Here is a 14,110-nt window from a genome sequence, read left to right on the forward strand (position 1 = left end):
TGATATGCTCAGAGCACTTAAAAACACCAAATAAAAATTTTAAAAAACACAGAACAAAATAAGTAAAAGGAGACAGCAGAACAGAAACACTCCTTTTGGCTCAATGGCAGAAGGGAAAAACTGTGAGTGGCAGCAGAGCTCCCGGTGAAGTAGGAGAGTCACAGAAAAAGCCCGGAGTGGATTCTTTCTGCATATCATGGCCATAGGGAGATAACCTGCTTATCCAGAATAACACACCTATTGCATTGGAATATAGAGATAGATGGGAGGGGGGGAAGAGATACTTCTTTCCTATTGGGAAGCCTCTACTCAAGTAATTTTTTACATTCATTGTTGGTTTAATCATAAATTAAGAATGAGTGTGGCTGTTGGGTAGACTAGATGGACCATTCAGGTCTTTATATGCCATCATTTACTATGTTAACATTTTTCTCACCGTGGAGATAAGAAAACAGAGCTAACCAGAAAAATACAACCTAAAAGAGTGCTAGATACCCAAAATGTAGTATATGGCTATCTCTCCCCCCTCTGATTGGAAGGTGAGAGTAGATGGGGTGGAAGTGGAATGACAGAGCTCTTCTAGGACAATCTACTTTACAAATTGCACTGTACAGGTGACCAGAAGAGACTTGCTTAAGGTCCATGATAAAGGACAGAACTGACCACTAACAAGTAGCTTTACTATACTGTGCACAGAGACTGTTTCTTAGCAGCTGCCAGTGCAAGGACAGCTGTTCTATCATTAAGCCTCAGAACATATGCCAATAAGGCTAAATCAGTAACATATTTTATTTCAAAAACTAGCAAAAGAGGCAACTTTTTAAAAAAAATTTAACTGCTCATAAAAACATTCAGAACATCCTGATTTCAGTGTCCAGTGAGCAGGATAATAATCTGACCAAATTATTCTTACTCTACATTAGTAAAAGATTTAGGAAAACACTGAATCTATAAGACTCCATCTTCACCTCCCCCACCTAAAATTCCATTCCCATATGCAGTACCCTCTAAGACTAAGCTGATGTACATTGACAGTCACCATGGAATTCTAAAACTTCATGCCCTCACCTACAGATTGGTGGGGGGGGAAAAAAAAACACCCCCCCCCAAACATTGTAAAACAGAAAAAAAGGCATGATAAAATACACTTTACCACATGCACAGAAGGAGGAGGAGGACAGTATGGAAGAAGGAGGGGAAGAAACTCAGTGGGCTCTGAGCAAACATTCAAGTTGGCTGCTCTGTATTTGCTTGGTTTTTAATGTCAAAGAAAAGCCATCCTGTCCAGACTTCAGTTGCACATCAAACCCAGTAAAACTCCTACCAGGGCACAGGAGTAGAGAAGATTTGGAGATTCAATAAACCAACAAAGTTTTCTCCTCATCTGTGGTGTAGCCTTTGGTGGGCTGGGCTCACCTAAATTTGATGCTCTTTTAGTGTGGCTGGCAGGAATCCTCAAACCTACCAGCCAAAGATATCCTCCCGGGTGTAATATATCTGCACCCTAGAGAACAAGCAACAGTGTCAATGATCCATTGCTGCTGGCCTCCTAGCCCCTCCCCTGCCAATGCTCAGTTTTCAAGCATGTACACCGTGGTCACCACCAGCTGCCCAGGTTGCAAGTGGTCCAGCCAGGAGGTAGTCTTTGGCCAGCAGGGCTTGGGTCTCTCCACCAACTCAGATATTTCTATTTTTAGTTTGGGGGAGCAAACTAAAAATAGACTTAGGCTTACCTTAAATCAGCTGTTTGGCTACACCAAAGCTCCTTAGGCTTCAGTCCTCTTCCTCTTGACAAGAGGGAACAAAGAAATTGGCCGGAGAGGATTGAGGAAGAGAACTCAAGAGTTGCTCCGAACTTCTTTAAATTTTTAAGGGAGCTCAGATCTTTTAGAAGGATACCCCCACCCCCCTTGTGCTCAAAGAAATCCAACTGTCAACTGGGTTCAGAGCTGTCTCAATAAACAGACCAGGAACTGCATTTTGTGTCTGCCACTATCCACTAGAAACACAGAAATACTGAACATTCTAAGACTGTTAGGTGCCACTGACTCATGTTCGAGTCCTAGCGATATGATGACTAAGATAGCGATATGATGACTAAGATTGTACAGAATCCTTAAAAGGTGAATCATACATAACTATTTTGTGCATCTTGTTACTAGAGTAGGACCATGTGCAAATATCAATGAAGGACAGCAATTAATATTACCATAAGTTAGGAAAGGATACCTAGCCTGGGAAGAATCATCTATTGTTCTTTGGGAGTTACTGTATTTTTTGCTCCATTAGATGCACTTTTCCCAAAAAAAGTGGGTGGAAATAAGGGTGCGTCTTATGGAGTAAGGGCTCATCCCCCGTTACCTTATTTTAATGCTGCCACCCTCCCTTGCTGGATGCGGCTGCCTCCCTGAGAGTGGCGCACAAGGCTGGCTGGCTGGTTGCCTGGTCCTGGCTGCTTCCCCTGAGAACTGATGGCTCATGCGACTGCCTCCTCTTATGTTCTCTCGTGGCATAGTGGCGCACCAGATCTCGCGGGAAACAGCGTGGGACCAGGCAGGCAGCCTGGTGCGCTGCTATGCCACGAGAGAACAGAAGAGAAAGCAGCTGCATTTGCCATTCTCAGGAGAAGTGGCGGGACCAGGCAGCCAGCCAGCCTTGTGCGCCGCTCTCAGTAAGTGAAAGCGCCAGAAGTTTTTATTTAAAAAAAGGTACGCGTGGGGACAGCAGCGGGGAAGGCAGAGGAGGGAGAGGGCCGGGCCTGCCTGCTGCCTTCCTGGGGGGGTGAGGAGGGAGAGGCTGGGGCCTGCTTGCCTCCTGAATTAAAAATAGGGATGGAGGAGGGAGAGGCCGGGGGCCTGCCTGCTGCCTACCTGGGAGGGAGAGGCCGGGGCCTGATGCCTGCTCACCCAGCCAAATTAAAAATAGGGAGGGAGAAGAGAGATGCCGGGGCTTTCCTGCTGCCTTCCTGGGGGGGGGAGAGACCTGCCTGCCTACCTGCCAGCCACTAGGCCTGCCTGCCAGCCACTAGGCCTGCCTGCCCCTGCCTGACCTGTCCCGGCCTACCACTATATCAACAGAGGGGGGGACAGAGTACAGAGCTTGCTAGGGAGGGGGGACAGGGTGCAGAGCATGGCAAGGAGTGTGGGGTTGGGTGCAGAGCCTGGCATGGAGAATTTGGTTCAGAATGGTTTTTTTCTTGTTTTCCTCCTCTAAATCTAGGGTGCGTCTTATGGTCAGGTGCGTCAAATGGTGCGAAAAATACGGTATGTCAGACTAAACATGAACAAAATAATCATCAAAATTTGGGCTTCCACATTAGAAAGCATAATCTTGCTCGCCAGCCTGAAGGAAATTTGCATACTTAAAAAAAAAAAAAATCAATAAGAATATACATATACACCAGTGGTGTAGCCAGACACAGATAATTTGAATGGGCCCTTCAACCTCTCCCCCCCTGGAGTTATGAAAAAAAATACAGGTTTTTGTACCTACCACACATCTCTCCTCCATATTCTCCCAGTATGTGTCCTCTGATCTCTGAACCCCATCCTTCTCTGGTTCATTTTTGTTGCTGGCATCAGCCACAAGGCTTCCCTCTGTTGTGTCCCATAGGACAGGAAACAGGAAGTGACATATCAAGGGTGGGACGTAGTAGAGGAAAGCTTGAGGGGTGCCAGCACCAGCAGTAAAAATGAATCGCTGCTGGCACTGGGAGTGGGTTCAGGGATCAGATGCCAGGAGGCTGCTTAGCTGAGGAGAGGACAGTGTGGTGTCATCACTGGGTGGGCCTGGCCCAACCCATAGGTACACCACTGATATGTATGAACATATACCCAACACAAGGGAAAATAGAAAAAAAAACAAGTTATGGGAAAATTAGGGAAATAGAGATGCTTTAAAATTGCTCTAATCCTGTCATGACTTTTCATTGGAGTTTTTTACCCCTAACTAAATTTTTTTATAATTTTTAAAACATCCATTCTCTGAAACTTTTAACTCTATAGTTTTACATACCAACAGTTAGCATGCTAGAAAAGAGACAACAGAAGATCTATTAATCTACTTCTCTAAGGCTACAGCTAGTATGGCATTGGAGAAACAGACAAGAGTGAAATGAGCTCAATTAATACTAAAATGGAAATTAGAAAAGAATGATACACAAAAGAGGTAAACTCTACGGTATAGAAGCTGAGCCTTCACTCCCTTCTCTCTTCAAAACAAGGCAAGCGTTGGCATGAAGAGAAGGTCTAGTTACCTGCATCCATATCTGCAAAGAATGGAACAATCAGTAAGGAAAAGAAGGAACCAGAAAGGCAGCATGTCAAAGATGGATTTAAAAGCTCATGAGAGTGCAAAACAAAGGCCTTCATTTGCTAACCTGCATTAATTTTAATTAAGCACAAGGAGTAATTTTATAAAACGTTTTCTGCATGTATGCTTGTTTTACTTGCCAACAAGCTTTTATGAAATTGTACAACCATATATGCTCATAAAAAGTACACACATGGAAAGCAGGCAATCTAATGCAAACACATTCTTAGGGGTATAGTTTGGGGGAGCAGAGGCAGAGTTGCAGTGTCTATGTTTAATTTTATAAACCATGTACATGCACACAGTGCATGTCCAAATTTACACCTTCTTCGAAGCAGTAATCTATTATTAAATCAAATCCATAGTTAGCACATAGACTCCACTGATTGCAAATAGAATTCCATTATTTAACATACACTAGGTTGTATTAATGCACATTAACATAGGTTAGTAAATGAGAGCTAAAATTTATATTCAACAGTGTATCTCGGTCCTGCTTTTACTTATTAATGGCTGGCTCCAACAATAAGTAATTAGGCCATTCAAACAAGGTACCTAGTAAAGGTAACTACTTTTGCAGGATGAGGACCAAAGCATGTATATCAACAAGCACAAACTAAGAAACAAATGAAAACCAATTTAAAGATAAATTTCAGACCAACACCAAGTGTAATTTGTTAGTATGAAATGTAATAATTCAGAAATAAAAACTGTAAAGCCGTGTTTAACAAAAAGGTCTTTCTAACTTAACATCCCATTAGACCAGCAAGCAACAAGTGCTTAGAGAAGTGTATAAGAAATTAGTCATGTGTCAAGTGTTCATTTAATGCCATGTCATTGCAGATTCTGGAAATCATGGTTTAGGGATGCACTGAACACAGGTTGATCCACCTCATGCAAATTGAAAGTACAGTACTTCTTTGTAATTACCACTGTTTAATAACAGCTGCACAGTAACGTTCTATACATTGATCATGTGACCCCCATCATCCTCCAATTTGAGACAAGTCTATAGAGCTTTCAAGAATAAACTTTTGCACATATACAGTAGGAATCCTATGTTCTTCCAAATAAAAACCTATATTAATTAACAATTTAAAAGAGCAAAAATCAAACTAAAAGCAGCTCTCAAAATGGGAAAATGGACAGGTGTGATTCAATTGAGCTTCTGGTATTAAAAAATGACAATTATACGTAAATAATTTGTCTCTTAACCCAATAAAAGTGACATGTGGGATTAGGCAGCTAAGTGCATTCCAATAAAAAATAGAAAAAATAAGAATGTTGCTGTCATACACCAAGACATATGTCAGTTAGAATGAGAATGCTTTCTTTAAATTTAAATTTGCACTTACACAGGAACACTGTAAATTATGGCAAAGACCCACACAGTCCATCCAATCTACCCAAAAAGATGGCCAAAGCCACACCCACCACTCTGTGTGGGCCCCAGTCATTCATGCTTAAATACTAGTTGCAAAGTCTCCACTATGCTAGCCATAGGAAGTGGAATGCTTTTTTTGTTAGGGGGCAGGGGGAACTCCGCCCCAAACCCCGCCACCATAATAGTACTGATATACCATTTTTTTTTCCATTCATTTTTCATATATACCGTGTTTCCCTGAAAATAAGACAGGGTCTTTTATTAATTTGTTTTCCAAAAAAAGCACTAGGGCTTATTTTCAGAGAATGTCATTTTTCCCATGTACAACAATCATCTCTCCCTTCCTCTCCTCCACCCCAATTCTTCTTCTTTCCTTCCCCCCCCCCCAAAAAAAAAAAAAAAAAATGTGCAGCATCTTTCCAAGCCTCTCACCCATCCCCTTCTGCTGCAGCTCCCAAGGCCTCAAAAAACAATGGCAGTACTCTGAATGGGCTACTTCGCAGTCTTCCCTGCCAGGGCCGAGCCCTCCCACTGCAGTGACACAGAGGAAAGGCTCTGGTGGGGAAGGCAGTGAATCAACCCATTCATAGTGCTGCCACCGCTGCTGTTTTGGAGACTTTTGGAGTGGAGGTATGTCAGGCTCATGGTGGGAGGTTCAGTGGGGTTCCGCTGCACACAGGAATGGAAGGGAGAGATAGAAAGATGCTGCAGAGGAAAGGCAAGGCCTCTGCGGGGAAAGCTGCAAAGCAGCCCATTTAGAGCGCTGCTGCTATTTTTGGAGGCCTCAGGAGCTGCTGCACAAGGGGATGTGTGAGAGATGAGGAAAGATGCTGCACATGGGTGGGGGAATTCTTTCAGATGTAAGATGTTTGAGGGGTTTCTTGAATGTATAGCCCATTTCAAATCACCCCACAACATCACAATGGGCTCAATGGGCTTTGACTCGGCAATCCAAGACTCTCTAGTCCTTGATGGATTTACTGGTATGTTTTGGGTCATTGTCGTGTTGCAGGGTCCAGTTCCACTTCAGCTTTAATTTTCTTATAGATAGTCTCACATGTTCCTCAAGCACCCTCTGATACATGGTAGAATTCATGGTGGATTCTATGATGGTGAGCTGGCCAGGTCCTGCTGCAGCAAAGCATCCCCAAACCATGACAATTCCACGTCCATGCTTCACAGTTGGTATGAGGTTCTTTTCCTGGAATGCTGTATTTGGTGTACACCAAACATGTCTTCTTTTCTGGTGTCCAAATAATTCAATTTTAGACTCATCTGTCCATAGAACACTATTCCAGAAGTCCTGGTGTTTGTCTACGTTCTGTCTGGCAAACATCAGTCTGAACAAAAGAACATAAAAATAGTCTTACTGGGTCAGACCAATGGTCCATCAAGCCCAGTAACCCATTCTCATGGTGGCCAATCCAGGTCATTAGTACCTGGCCAAAACCCAAAGAGTAGCAACATTCCATGCTACTAATCCAGGGCAAGCAGAAGCTTTCCCCATGTCTTAAAAACAGACTATGGACTTTTCCTCCAGGAATTTGTCCAAACCATTCTTAAAGCCAGCTACGCTATCTGCTTTTAGCACAACCTCTGGCAACGCGTTCCAGAGCTTAACTATTCTCTGAGTGAAAAAATATTTCCTCCTATTGGATTTAAAAGTATTTCATAGAAACATAGAACATGACGGCAGAAAAGGGCCACGGCCCATCTAGTCTGCCCACACTAATGGCCCACCCCCTAACTACCCCCTCTCTACTCTCTCTATGCCCTTCATGAGCTTATAAGTCTCTATCATATCCCCTCTGTCTCCTCTTCTCCAGGGAAGAGAGACCCAGTTTCTCCAATCTCTCAGCGTATGAAAGATTTTCCATCCCCTTTATCAGACGCGTCGCTCTCCTCTGAACCCTCTCGAGTAACGCCATGTCGTTCTTAAGGTACGGCGACCAATACTGGACGCAGTACTCCATATGCGGACGCACCATCGCCCGATACAATGGCAGGATAACTTATTTCGTTCTGGTTGTAATACCCTTCTTGATTATGCCTAGCATTCTGTTTGCCTTCTTAGCGGCCGCTGCGCACTGTGCCGTCGGCTTCATTGTCATGTCCACCATTACCCCCAGTCCCTTTCTTGGGTACTCTCATTTAATAACCCCCAAGGTGGACCCTAGCATTCGGTAACTATGATTTGGGTTATTCATCCCAATATGCATCACTTTGCATTTGTCCACATTAACTTTCATCTGCCACTTGGATGCCCAGTCTTTCAATTTCCTACGGTCTGCCTGCATGCATTTTAACAACTTTGAACAGGTTAGTGTCATCTGCAAATTTAATCACCTCCCTCTTCGTTGCAATTTCCAGATAATTTATAAATAAGTTAAATAGCACCATTCCCAGTACAGATCCCTGAGGTACTCCACTGCTTACTCTCTTCCATTGAGAAAAATGACCCATTTAACCCTACTCTCTTTTTTCTATCCAATAACCAATTCCTAAGCCACAACTGAACTTTGCCTCTTATCCCATGACTCTTTAATTTTCTCAGGAGCCTCTGCTCCTATCCCATGACTCTTTAATTTTCTTAGGAACCTCTCATGAGGAACTTTGTCAAAAGCTTTCTGAAAATCTAGAAATACTATATCAAGTGGCTCACCTTTATCCACGTGTTTATTTACACCTTCAAAGAAGTCAAGCAAATTGGTAAGACAAGATCTCCCTCAGCTGAACCCATGCTGACTCTGTTTCATTAAATCATTTTTGTCTACATATTCCACGATTTTATTTTTTATAATTGTTTCCACCATTTTGCCCGGTACTGAAGTCAGGCATGCCGGTCTGTAATTTCCAAGATCTCCCATGGAACCCTTTTTAAACATCGACGTAACACTGGCCACCCTTCAGGTACTACAGATGATTTTAATGACAGGTTATAGATCACTAACAGCAGGTCAGCAATTTCATGTTTGAGTTCCTTTAGTACACTGGCCTTGATGTTTCACTTAGAAAGCAAAGGATTCTCTTCCTTGCACACCTCCCATGCAAGTTAAATTTGTGCAGTCTCTTTCTGATTGTAGCAAGAGGCTGCTGTAAGTCCCGTGATGACATTTTAGGGTTTTTGGAGACTTCTTTTAGCATCTTGCGGTCTGATCAGGGGGGGTCAACTTGCTTGGGCGGCCAGACCTGGGCATGTTGGCAGTTGTTTGGAAAGTCCTCAACTTGTGCACTATTTTACGGACCGTGGAATGGCTAATGTCAAATTCTTTCAACATCTTTTTAAATCCCTTACCAGATTTATAAGCTGCTACAATCTTCTTTCTGAAGGCCTCAGACAGCTCTTTTGATCTCACCATGATGTTCACTCTCTCCGCAGCAGTCATAAGACACCAAACTAAATGTCTGAGGTTTAAGTAGGGTAAACAAGTGCGAAAAATTTTCAACAAAACACAATTCCAGATCCTAGTCCAGGCCCAAATGCTGGGTCTCCTAGACTACTGGAACATTCTCTATCTCCCCTGCCTCGCAACCATGATTAAACAACTCCAAGCAGTCCAGAACACAGCCCTGAGACTCATCTACTCACTGAGGAAACATGATCACATCACCGAGGCGTTCCTCCACTCACAATGGCTACCAATTCAAGCAAGAATACAATTCAAGTTCTACTGTCTTCTATTTAAAACCTTGAACGGCACCAGCCCAACATACCTAAACAACCGCCTAATCCGAACCACCTCAACCAAACAGAGAAGAACCTACGCTCCATTCACATAACCCCTCCAATCAGAGAGGTCAAATGGAAAAAACTGTATGATTGTCTCCTGGCCACACAGGCAGCGAGATTAGACCACCAACTCTCTACTTTGCTGATAACGACCCAAGACTACAGAACATTTAGAAAATAAATAAAAACAATACTATTTAAAAAAAACCCGATACCCAATAATCAAAACCAACCTAAAGCATCTCTACTCTCTAAAACAACCTAACGCCACAAGATCCGCCTCATCTCTACGATTCAATCTATTTATTCTATAATTCCTCTGGAAATGGCCAGATAGTTCCTTTATGTAATCCGCTTTGAACCGCAAGGAAACGGCGGAATAGAAATCACTAATATAATGTAATGTAATGTAAACCTCCTTCAAAATGCTGAGTAAGCACAGTTACTTACCGTAACAGTTGTTATCCAGGGACAGCAAGCAGCTATTCTCACAAGTGGGTGACGTCATCCGACGAAGCCCCGATGCGGACGCCTCACAAGCAGGCTTGCTTGAAAAAACTTGAAGTTTCAAGTCACTCGCACCGCGCATGCGCGAGTGCCTTTCCGCCCAGCGCAGGGCGCATCTCCTCAGTTCAGATAGCTAGCAGAGAAGCCAACCCAGGGAGGTGGGGATGTGAGAATAGCTGCCTGCTGTCCCTGGATAACAACTGTTACGGTAAGTAACTGTGCTTTATCCCAGGACAAGCAGGCAGGTATTCTCACAAGTAGGTGACCTCCAAGCTAACCAAAGTGGGATGGTGGGAGTGTTGGCAATTTAGGAGAACAAATTTTGCAATACTGTTTGGCCAAACTATCCATCCCTTCTGGAGAAAGTATCCAGACAATAGTGAAAAGTGAAGGTGTGAACCGAGGACCAAGTAGCAGCTTTGCAAATCTCCTCAATCAGTGTCGATCTGAGGAAAGCTACAGAAGTTGCCATTGCTCTGACCTTATGGGCTGTGACTTTACTGTGAAGGGAAATCCAGCCTGGGCATAGCAGAAACAGATATATGCCGCCAACCAATTGGAGATGGTACGCTTAGAAAAGGATGTCCCAACTTGTTAGGATCAAAGGAGACAAAAAGTTGAGGAGCAGTTCTGTTTGGTTTGGTGCGTTCCAAATAGAAAGCCAAAGCACGTTTACAGTCCAGAGTATGAAGAGCTGATTCTCCAGGATGAGAATGAGGCTTTGGAAAAAACACTGGAAGAACAATGGATTGGTTGAGATGAAAATCAGAGACCACTTAAGGAAGGAACTTCGGATGAGTGCGAAGAACCATCTTGTCATGATGGAACACTGTAAAAGGTGGATCAGCAACTAATGCTTGAAGCTCACTGACTCTTCTAGAGGAGGTGAGGCAAACAAGAAATACCACTTTCCAAGTGAGATACTTCAGATGAGCCTTGTCCATTGGTTCAAATGGAGGTTTCATCAGCTGAGTAAAGACAATATTGAGGTCCCAAACCACCGGAGGCGGTTTGAGAGGAGGTTTGACATTGAAAAGACCTTTCATGAACCACAGGATGAACAGAGAGAGGTTTCCCTCCAATAGGCTGATGGAAGCAGCAATTGCACTAAGATGGACTCGGATCGATGTAGACTTGAGACCAGAATGAGAAAGATGCAACAGATAGTCCAAAACTGAAGATAAGGAGGAATATTGAGGCTCCTGATGATGAGAAAAACACCAAGTAGAAAATCTAGTCCATTTTTGGTGATAGCATTGTCTAGTAGTAGGCTTTCGTGAAGCTTCCAAAACATCCCTCACGGATTGAGAAAATTGTAGAGAAGCTATGTTGAGAGGAACCAAGCTGTCAGGTTGGGATGAAGCAGAGATCCCTGATGCTGTGTAAGCAGAGAGGGAAAAACTGGTAGAAGGTATGGCTCCCTGCTGCTAAGTTGAAGTAGAAGGGAGTACCAGGGTTGTCTGGGCCACCGAGGAGCAACCAGAATCATGGTGGCATGGTCAGTTTCAGCTTGACTAGCGTCTTTTGAATGAGAGGAAATGGAGGAAACGCATAGAAAGAGAGTCGTCCAGTCCATAAGAAAAGCATCTGCCTCGAGGCGATGAGGAGTGTAGATCCTGAAGCAGAACTGAGGCAGCTTGAAGTTGTGGGGTGCTGCAAAGAGATCTATCTGAGGTGTTCCCCACTGAGAGAAGATGAGATGAAGGGGCGTGGAATGGAGAGTCCATTCGTGAGGCTGTAGAAGACGACTCAAGTTGTCTGCTAAGGCTTTGTCCGCCCCCTGAATGTAGACAGCTTTGAGGAAGGTGTTGTGGCAAATTGCCCAATCCCAAACTTTCAGAGCTTCCTGACAGAGGGAGGCAGATCCCTTGCCACCTTGTTTGTTGACATAATACATTGCGACTTGATTGTCCATGCGAATTAGGACTACACGGTCATGAAGTAGATGCTGAAAAGCATTGAGAGCATTGAAAATCGCCCTGAGTTCCAGGAGATTGATGTGACACTGACGATCCGTACTGGTCCAATAGCCTTGAGTACGGAGACCATCTAGATGAGCCCCCCCAAGCGTAAGTTGAAGAATAGGTCGTGAGAACTTTCTGATGGGGGGGCGTGCAAAAAAGTAAGCCTCTGGATAGATTGGAAGAGCGCATCCACCAGCGAAGAGACTGTGTCAGAGCAGGAGTGACCTGGATGTGTCGAGTCAGAGGGTCGAAAACCTGCATCCATTGAGATGCCAGGGTCCACTGAGGTGAAGTCTGGCAAAAGGAGTCACATGTACTATGGAAGCTATGTGACCCAGAAGAACAATCATGTGTCTTGCCGAGATGGAAGGGCGAGAGGAGACTGAATGACAAAGATGGAGAAGAGCCTCCAGACATTGTTGAGGAAGGAACGCTCTGAGTTGGACTGTATCCAGAACAGCTCCGATGAATGGAAAAGTCTGAGAAGGCTGGAGATGGGATTTTGGAAAGTTGATTTCGAATCCCAGACTCTTCAGGAACCAGATAGTCCGCTGGGTCGCTAGGACGACTCCTTGAGACGTGGAATCCTTGATGAGCCAGTCGTCCAAGTAGGGAAATACCTGAAGACCATGGTTCCTGAGCGCTACGACCATCACTACCAGGCACTTGGTGAAGACTCTGGGTGACGAGGCCAGGCCGAAAGGGAGCACTCTGTATTGATAATAGAGATTTCCCATCCGAAATCTGAGGTATTGACGAGAGGCCGGATGGATGGGAATGTGTGTGTAGGCTTCCTTGAGATCCAGAGAGCATAACCAGTCGTTCTGCTCGAGGAGGGGGATACAGAGATGCTAGGGCCAACATGCAAAATTTTTCTCTGACTAGAAATTTGTTGAGCATCCTGAGATCCAAAATGGGACGCAGATTGCCCGTCTTCTTCGGAACAAGGAAGTATCGGGAGTAAAATCCCTTGTTCTGCTGAGCCAAAGGAACTGGCTCGATAGCTCGGAGCTGAAACAAAGCTTGAGTTTCCTGAAGAAGAAGGACGGTCTGGGAGGAATTGGAAGGATACTCTCTTGGAGGATGTTCCGGAGGAACTTGATGGAATTGAAGAGAGTATCCCTCCCTGATGATGGAAAGGACCCAGAGGTCAGTGGTAACTATCGTCCATCGGTGGTAAAAATGATGGAGACGACCTCCGATAGGGGGAAAAACGGGAAATGGCAGAATGACCGAGGTTATGCTCTTTTCTAGGCAGTCAAAAAGGCTGAGGAGCCTTAGGTACAGCTTAGGTTGAGGCTTCTGCTATTTCTGTGGATGCTGCCTCTTGACAGGCTGACAAATGGAAGGAGCCTGCTTAGGTGGAAAACGCCGTTGGTAAATTTAAGGAGGGCATGTAGGCCGAGGAGGAGCCAGCTTCGGCTTCTGGCGGAGAATGGATGCAAAAGACTTCTCGTGGTCCGAGAGCTTCTTGGTGGCTGCCTCTATAGACTCGTCAAAGAGGTCATTGCCAACGCAAGGAACATTAGCCAGCTGGTCCTGAAGGTTAGGATCCATGTCGATGGTACGGAGCCAAGCCAGACGTCGCATGGCCACAGAGCAAGCAGTAGCTCGAGCAGATAGCTCAAAAGCATCATAGGAGGACTGAAGAAGCTGCATCTGGAGTTGTGACAAGGATGTGAGGACTTCTTGGTATTCAAAATGTATATGAGAATCCAGATAAGGCATGAACTTTTGAAGAATGGAGAGAAAGAACTCAAAGTAGGTGATGAAATGAAAATTATAGTTGAGGACTCTGGAGGTCATCATAGAATTTTGGTAGATGCGACGACCAAATCTGTCCATCGTTTTACCTTCCCTTCCCGGAGGAACAGTGGCATACACCTGAGAATGATGGGAACGTTTAAAGAAGATTCAACCAGAAGGGATTGAGACAATTAAGTGTTGTCAAACCCTTTATGATGGACTGTCCTGTATCTGGAATCCAATTTGCCTGGAACAGCTGGAATGGAATAAGGAGTTTCTAGACAGCGGACAAAGGTTTGATCCAAAAGCTTGTGAAGAGGAAGCTTGAGGGATTCAGCCGGAGGTTGAGGCAGATGCATGGTCTCGAGATACTCCTTGGAGAACTTAGATCCAGTGTCAAGTTGAATATCTAAGTCAACTGCCATCTGACGTAGAAAAGATGAAAAAGACAGCAGATCTGCCAAAGCC

The 14,110-nt window shown here is 44.4% G+C and overlaps 1 protein-coding gene across 6 annotated transcripts in view; it reads right to left on the reverse strand.

The window, feature by feature from the left end:
* Window positions 1-14,110, reverse strand: part of AGAP1 (ArfGAP with GTPase domain, ankyrin repeat and PH domain 1) — a 1,748,840-nt gene that overhangs the window by 1,607,005 nt on the left and 127,725 nt on the right. For 4 of the 6 annotated variants that reach the window (XM_033947219.1, XM_033947223.1, XM_033947221.1 and 1 more), the window contains one exon: window positions 4,256-4,267. The exons of the other annotated variants lie outside the window; for them this stretch is intronic. In XM_033947219.1, coding sequence (XP_033803110.1) covers window positions 4,256-4,267 — 12 coding nt within the window. The remainder of the gene's footprint in view (window positions 1-4,255; window positions 4,268-14,110) is intronic. 6 annotated transcript variants of the gene reach the window in all.

This window comes from Geotrypetes seraphini, chromosome 5 (assembly GCF_902459505.1).
Source record: "Geotrypetes seraphini chromosome 5, aGeoSer1.1, whole genome shotgun sequence".
In the NCBI taxonomy this organism is placed as follows: Eukaryota; Metazoa; Chordata; class Amphibia; order Gymnophiona; family Dermophiidae; genus Geotrypetes; species Geotrypetes seraphini.